Raw genomic sequence first — 8,869 nt, 5'->3', positions numbered from 1 at the left:
ATCACCATCTTCGTGATCCTAACAGTCCTCTTCCCCCTCTTGATATAACTCTCCCGTATCATCGTCATCATTCAGCGAGTATTATCATTATCATCATCATCACCATCATCATAATCAACTAGTCATAGCTTTTGTCGTTATCCTTCTTTTCGTCTTCCTCCTTTCTAATGACCACCATCACCAGCATCACCAGCATCATCATTCAGCGACCATAATCATCATCGTCATTACCATTCACGGTCCATCATCATCATAATCATTCAACGTCCATCAGCATAATTCAGCGTCCAACGTCATCATTTAGCGTCATTGTCATCATCATCATCATCATCAATAAGCTTTCATCATCATCATCATTATCTTTCAGTGTCATCATCATTTAGCGTCATTGTCACCATCATCATCATCAATAAGCTTTCATCATCATTATCATTATCTTTCAGTGTCATCATCATTTAGCGTCTTTGTCACCACCATCACCATCAATAAGCTTTCATCATCATTATCATTACCATTCAGTGTCATTATCATTCAGCGTCCATCATCATCATCATTCAACATCCATCATCATTCATCATTATTCAGCATCGTTGTCATCATCATCATCATCATCATCAATAAGCTTTCATCATCATCATCATTATCATTATCATTCAGTGTCATTATCATTCAGCGTCCATCATCATCATCATCATTATCATTCAGCGTCTATCATCAGCATCAAATTGTCTTCATCATTATTAATGTCATCATTCCCGTTATCATCACCCCTATCGCCGTCGTCGTCATCATCGTTGATTTCTTTGAAGAGTTTAACTCTTTGATACGTTTACTCTCTCATAATGGCAATCCTCATTATTCAAATAAATTGCAGAAAATACGGACGTAAAACTCCAATTCATGCCCTGTTTTATTAGCGGTAAAGTGATTCAGATCGTTCTGCTTTTTTTCAGTGAAAGAAAAATTACAAAAATTCTACAAGACAGAATGGTGGATAAACAAGACAGCATGGTGGATAAACAAGACAGACAGAGCAATCAACAACGACGAGTACTGGCTCTTATTAAAGCCAACAAACAAAACACCGACGAAACTAGAAGAGCGAGATCCATCATCCCCCGTAGTCATAATATACAAAGTAGCACAGACGACGGTTTTGAAACGTCGGACGATGAAGAAAGTTTAGTAAGACGGGCGCCAAAAGTCCCGCCAAAAGTTAGCCAGAAACCGAAAATAAGTTACGTCAATGAGGTTAACCAACGGAATCGCCAGACACCGAACAATGTAGAAGTCCAAGTGAGGAATAACATCGTGCGTGCTGTTCAGAAATCAGCGTCTAATATTCCGAAAATTCAAATTTATGATTACAGCCAAGATTCTGTTGACACTACTAATGAACAATCAGACGATCTTCTGGAAACAGACGAGACTCTGTTAACAGACAATTTACAAATTCCAGAAGTTCAAATTGATTCCAATAATGATAATGATAGTGATTCCGATCCCGTACCTGAACCTTCGTGCGCACAAAATCCAAAAGATTTTTCTTCAGTGCTTGCGAAACTTCATCGCAGATAATATCCCGAACCATTGCACACACAAAATCCAAAAGATTTTTCTTCAGTGCTTGCGAAATTTCAACGCAGAAAATATCCCGAACCATCGCACACACAAAATCCAAAAGATTTTTCTTCAGTGCTTGCGAAATTTCATTGCTGATAATATCCCGAAACCTTCGCACACAAAATTCAAAAGACTTTACTTCAGTGCTTGCAAAATTTCAACGCAGTTAATATCCCGAACCTTTGCACACAAAATCCAAAAGACTTTACTTCAGTTCTTGCGAAATTTAAACGTAGATAATATCCCGGACCTCGCACACAAAATCCAAAAGACTTTACTTCAGTTCTTGCGAAATTTCAACGCAGATAATATCCCGAAACCTTCGCACACAAAATCCAAAAGACTTTACTTCAGTTCTTGCGAAATTTCAACGCAGATCATATCCCGAACACATTCGCACACAAAATCCAAAAGACTTTACTTCAGTGCTTGCGAAATTTCAACGCGGATAATATCCGAACACATTCGCACACAAAATCCAAAAGACTTTACTTCAGTGCTTGCGAAATTTCAACGCGGATAATATCCGAAACCTTCGCACACAAAATCCAAAAACCTACTTCAGTGCTTGCGAAATTTCAACGCAGGTAATATCCAAACGAAAAGTTCATTAGCTGCTACCAATGTTTTGCCAGTATGTTGCTTGGATTTCAGATTTTGTTTTGCGGTTCGGATTGTTAGTACTTGGTTTATTGATCCCAAACGATACACTCGAAAGTTCCGTCAGCGCTTTTACGGAAAGTACCGAGAATTGCCGAATGATGTCTTTAGATAAATTGATATTGCAAAGGGTTAGAAAGAAAATGTTATTACGAAAGCAGAGGCACAGGACAAGGGTAGGGGTAAAGACACAATTAGTCTCTTACCTGTCCTGTCGAAGCTGTGCGTGGACAAAGTTGGACTGGATGATAGAGGCTAAGACACAATGCAAACTACTAGTACAAAGAGGCAGCAATACCTTTCTACGTCCAAATCTTAATTGAACTAGGTATTAAATGAATTGTAAAAAGGTTTTCTAAATTTATGTGTATCATGGACACTGATAGCATCAATTTACATCATTCTAATTTTCAATCAGATCTCTGTGGTTGGAATGATGGAAATTGATGCTATCAGTGTCCCCGATACACATAATATGTTTAGCAAACCCTTTTACCTTCCACTTTCAAGACGTTTGGATTCGCCACAAAAATATTCTGAAGACATTGCCGATTTTCATATTGCGGTATAATTTGAAGTCAGCGAATATTGTTAATAATTATAATAAATTTTCAGGTAATAATAACAAACTCTTTATTTACATGCAAATTGACATGGTCCTGTCTTAACATTCAGTGGGGGTAAAAGAGGGTATCCCCCCCCCCCCCCCTCCCCCCTTAGAAAAATGTGTTGTACCCACACTTCATTTCTTACAAATTAAAATATATTATTTTTATACGTTGTTTATCCAAAAAATGCGTTAAAATACACCAAATCAATTCTATTTTTCAAAATTTTCTAGCGGGAAAACCGTCAGATCGCCCATGCCGCCTTTTGCATCTCAACCTCGACTGGAGCTCCTCCCCATTTAGTCAGTCTGCTCCCTGTTTGTACCCCCAATCTCGGCAGACTGGCACTGCCACTGATAACATTCAACCAATAGGGACAAACATAGACATATTGGTATTGCCATGGTTACGAAAACAGGATCTCTATTGATATTGCCATGGTTACAGGAACAGGATCTATGTTGTTAATGGTATTGCCATGGTTACAGGAACAAGATCTCTTTTGATGTTGGTATTGCCATGGTTACAGGAACAGGATCTCTGTTGTTAATGGTATTGCCATGGTTACAGGAACAAGATCTCTGTTGATATTGCAATAGTTACAGGAACAGGATCTCTTTTGATATTGATATTGCAATAGTTACGGGAACAGGATCTCTGTTGATAATGATATTGCAATAGTTACAGGAACAGGATCTCTTTTGATGTTGGTATTGCCATGGTTACAGGAACAGGATCTCTTTTGATGTTGGTATTGCCATGGTTACAGGAACAGGATCTCTGTTGATATTGGTATTGCCATGGTTACAGGAACAGGATCTTTTTTGATGTTGGTATTGCCATGGTTACAGGAACAGGATCTCTGTTGATAATGATATTGCAATAGTTACAGGAACAGGATCTCTTTTGATGTTGGTATTGCCATGGTTACAGGAACAGGATCTCTTTTGATGTTGGTATTGCCATGGTTACAGGAACAGGATCTCTTTTGATGTTGGTATTTCAATAGTTACGGGAACAGGATCTCTTCTGATGTTGGTATTGCCATGGTTACAGGAACAAGATCTCTGTTGATAATGATATTGCCATGGTTACAGGAACAGGATCTCTTTTGATGTTGGTATTGCAATAGTTACGGGAACAGGATCTCTTTTGATATTGGTATTGCCATGGTTACAGGAACAGGATCTATGTTGTTAATGGTATTGCCATGGTTACAGGAACAAGATCTCTGTTGATAATGATATTGCCATGGTTACAGGAACAAGATCTCTGTTGATAATGATATTGCAATAGTTACGGGAACAGGATCTCTTTTGATGTTGGTATTGCCATGGTTACAGGAACAGGATCTCTGTTGATAATGGTATTGCCATGGTTACAGGAACAAGATCTCTGTTGATATTGATATTGCCATGGTTACAGGAACAGGATATCTGTTGTTAATGGTATTGCCAAGGTTACGGGAACAGGATCTCTGTTGATAATGATATTGCCATGGTTACAGGAACAAGATCTCTGTTGATAATGATATTGCCATGGTTACAGGAACAGGATCTCTGTTGATATTGATATTGCCATGGTTACAGGAACAGGATCTCTGTTGATATTGGTATTGCCATGGTTACAGGAACAGGATCTCTGTTGATAATGATATTGCAATAGTTACGGGAACAGGATCTCTTTTGATGTTGGTATTGCCATGGTTACAGGAATAGGATCTCTTTTGATATTGATATAGTTACGGGAACAGGATCTCTTTTGATGTTGGTATTGCCATGGTTACAGGAACAGGATCTCTGTTGATAATGATATTGCAATAGTTACGGGAACAGGATCTCTTTTGATGTTGGTATTGCCATGGTTACAGGAACAGGATCTCTGTTGATAATGATATTGCCCATAGTTACGGGAACTGGATCTCTGTTGATAATGATATTGCCATAGTTACAGGAACAGGATCTCTGTTGATATTGATATGGTTACAGGAACAGGATCTCTGTTGATATTGATATGGTTAGGGAACAAGGTCTCTGTTTGTATTGCCATGGTTACATAGTAAAAAATGTTTTTGCCCCACACCCTTACAGGAGTAAATTCACAGCTAACAGCTAATATGTTGCTTTGAACAAGTTTGAACAAGTTTGAACAAGTTTGAACAAGTCTTAAAGGGACAGCTGCACCATTTTTTTGACCAGTCATACTGTAGTCTCAGAAACGGGAATTTTTAGCCAAGCCAATCAGTAATAGTGTTCACAGCTCATCATCGAAATTAGAGCCTTCAAATCCATGTGTGTCTAGAATTATCTACGTTATCTTTTTAAGAGAAGGAATTATGTGATTTTCGTACATTTCTAGTATTTCTGAAGACTATTTACATATATTCAAGACTCAAATCAACCAAGCCAAGGACCATGTATAGTGTATTTTTGTATTTTTGAAGGAATTATGTGATTTTCGTACATTTCTAGTATTTCGGAAGACTATTTACATATATTCAAGACTCAAATCAACCTCCAAAAATGGCAGAACTATCCTTTTAACAAGTCTGAACAAATTTGCACATGAGTGAACACGAGTGAACAAGTCAAGAAAAGTGTTCAATGATTTAACATATGTTTAGAAGCGAAATGTTCTAGTCTCTGTATAATCCAACTGTTTTCACTGTTTTTGGCTATCTTCTTACGAAATCTGAAAAAAAATACAGCAAAATCAACACTCCTTAGCTATCACAAAGGTCTTAATATATCATTAGCAGCTTTTGCAATAGCGACGTCATAAAATGCATAGTTTTAGTAGAATTGCAAGAACCACAGACATCTGATTGAAAATTAGAATCATGCAAATTGATGCTATCAGTGTCTCTGATACACATACAAAATTTAGAAAACCTGTTTACAATCTCTTTAACAAGAACCACAGACGTCTGATTGAAAATTAGAATGATGCAAATTGATGCTATCAGTGTCTCTGATACACATACAAAATTTAGAAAACCTGTTTACAATCTCTTTAACAAGAACCACAGACGTCTGATTGAAAATTAGAATGATGTAAATTGATGTTATCAGTGTCCCTGATATAAATTAAATGTTCGCAAAACATCTCAAAGGGACAGGTTTGCCATCTGTTTGACCAATCTACCTTAGTCTCAGAAACGGGAATTTTTTTGCTATGCCAATCAATAATAGCCTTAAAATCCATGTGTGTCCAGAATTATCTGTATTTGAAAGACAAGTCATCTTTTCTTGAGACTCTGCCAAATATTGAAAAGACATCTATAGAAATAGAAGGTAAAATTCCTAGTTAGAGATATTTTCAAATGAATTATACAATTCAAATCAACCAAGCCAAGGACCATGTATAGTGTATCGTTGTATTTTTAAAGGAATTATGTGATTTTTGTACATTTCTAGTACTTCTGAAGACTATTAACATATATTCAAGACTCAAATCAACCCCCCAAAAATGGTGCACCTGTCTCTATAATAGTGGTATTAAATAGAACTTACATATAGTGGCAGATTTGTATATTGTCAAAAACTTTCGAGAAAACTTCCCTGAAATGTGGCTTTTCGGTACTTTCTGTATGTCGTAAAAGTTCTTGAGAATTCTGAATGTAACTTAAAACAACGGAAGCTTCTAATTCAACATTGCCTGCAATTTACAAACATCATTTCAAGGTAATAAGGTTTTCTAAATTTTATAAATTTGATAAACTTAAAAAATTTAGAAAACCTTTGAAGATGAATCAAAATTTTGAAATAGTGACGTCATAAAATATTTAGTTTTAGTTTTGTATCTAAGGGAGTTAACTAACAATATAAATTCCTATACTGGTATGAGGTATATCACCCAGCCCTAGCTAAGCCACAAGTAAATACCAACCTTTTTCCTGATGAATTATTCGAATATTTTCTAGATATATAGAACTAGTCCCAGGTAATGTATCTTCTTCACAGAGTTCTAATAACCTTCTTTTTTTATCACTCATAAAACTACAATTCAACTCGATTTCACCTCTAGCCTAAAACAAACAGAGAAAACTTGTAAGAACAGAGGCCTTATTCCTAAAAACTTAAAGGAGCACCTTCACTATCCGTTTAACCAATCATATCTTAGTCTCAGAAACAGGAATTTTTATAGCTGAGCCAATCAGTAATAGTGTTCACAGTTCACTGTCAAAATTTGAGCCTTCAATTCCATGTGTGTCTAGAATTATCCACGTTTGAAAGTTAAAATGACGACTCGTCTTTTCTTGAGACACTGTGATATATAGAAAACACATATATAGAAATAGACAGTGAAATTTCTAGTTTGAGATATTTTTGAAGGAATTATCTGATTTTGGTACATTTCTAGTATTTCTGAAGACTATTTACATATATTCAAGACTCAAATCAACCAAGCCAAGGACCATGTATAGTGTATTGTTGTATTTTTGAAAGAATTATACAACTTTCATACATTTCTAGTACTTCTGAAGATTATTTACATATATTCAAGACTCAAATCAACTCCCTTAAATTTTCGCAATGTCTAGTGTCTAAAATAAGTTACCTTTTCATCCACTAGGCCCTTCAACTCATCAAAACGGGCTTCTGCTATAGCTCCTGAAACTGTCATTATTGCCTGAAGAAAAAGAAATCATTTGAAGGTTAACTATCTCTTGGAATGAACATTAAATTAATATTTCAAAAGTTTTATTATTTTCTTCAGTGGACTATATTTTACAAGGATAACAACTTAGGTTCACAAGGATCCTTTCTACCGGCTGGTCCTTGGCCAAACCTCTTGGTAATGATTTTACAAGGATAACAACTTAGGTTCACAAGGATCCTTTCTACCAGCTGATCCTTGGTCAAACCTCTTGGCATTGATTTTACAAGGATAACAACTTAGGTTCACAAGGATCCTTTCTACCAGCTGGTCCTTGGCCAAACCTCTTGGTATTGATTTTACAAGGATAACAACTTAGGTTCACAAGGATCCTTTCTACCAGCTGGTCCTTGGTCAAACCTCTTGGTATTGATCTTTACTGGATTATCTGCACCCATTTACAGCTGGGTCGACTGGAATTATGAGTGAAGATGACTAATGAAGTCATTGGACTTTCGCTGATTGAGATTGGAACCCACAGCTGCCATTTGCTCAACATAACCAAGCAAATGACGTCATGTAACCGACTGTGCTATAGAACCTCACAAGGATTGTAAAAAGGTTTTCTACAAAATTTGTGTGTATCAGGGACACTGATAGCATCAAATTGCATCATTCTAATTTTCAATCACACGTCTGTATTTCCTGCAATTCCAGTAAAACTAAGTGTTTGATGAAGTCACTATCGCAAAATATGCTTTATCACATAAGACCCTTGGCCATTTACTCAAATGATAATAATGAGATTGGACAGTTGACAAAAAAAAAATCATTTTACCAGTTTTGCTCCTTCTAGAAGAGACAGAATTCTGAAGTTTGGATCATGCTCCATTCGAATTACTAAGGCTACAATCTGATTAATGAACTTCTTATAAATATTCTGTCTAAATGGCATTGGTGGTGCTGCAGGCGTATTAGTGAATTTCATTAATCCAAAGGAACATAGATTGTGTCTGTCTGTGAACGACATAGAGTAGTGTCTTTTGTTTGTGGAGGGAAATGGAACATTCGATTTAGGCCTATTTTTGTTGATGTACAAGCCTGTGAAAGCACACTGAAAAATGTTTTGTGGACGACTTGTTTGACGACTAGCTGTTTCAAGGTTAAGGTTTCCATTTCCGATTAATGTTGAAACAGATGAAGTATTCGACCACAGTGGGGTCGTGGACGGATTCAAAGATTTTTCACGAAAGCAGCCATATTGATTTGCCTGCACCCATTGAGAGCATAAAACCTCCCTCGATCTCAGGCCTCTCGTCAAAATATTCGACTGTCTTAAAAGAACACAAGCTTCATTGAAAACACATCGATATTGTATC

The 8,869-nt window shown here is 36.6% G+C and overlaps 1 protein-coding gene across 1 annotated transcript; it reads right to left on the bottom strand.

Moving 5' to 3' along the window:
* Window positions 1-5,491: 5,491 nt before the first annotated feature.
* Window positions 5,492-8,520, bottom strand: LOTGIDRAFT_172631 (hypothetical protein; the record flags this gene model as incomplete). The annotated part of the gene is made up of 5 exons (XM_009049529.1): window positions 5,492-5,582; window positions 6,404-6,548; window positions 6,780-6,918; window positions 7,452-7,523; window positions 8,329-8,520. The coding sequence occupies 5 exons, from the start codon at window positions 8,518-8,520 to the stop codon at window positions 5,492-5,494; spliced, it is 639 nt and encodes a 212-aa protein (XP_009047777.1).
* Window positions 8,521-8,869: the final 349 nt, after the last annotated feature.

Source organism: Lottia gigantea (genome assembly GCF_000327385.1).
Source record: "Lottia gigantea unplaced genomic scaffold LOTGIsca_138, whole genome shotgun sequence".
NCBI lineage: Eukaryota > Metazoa > Mollusca > Gastropoda > Lottiidae > Lottia > Lottia gigantea.
This window is presented reverse-complemented; position numbering and strand designations above follow the sequence as displayed.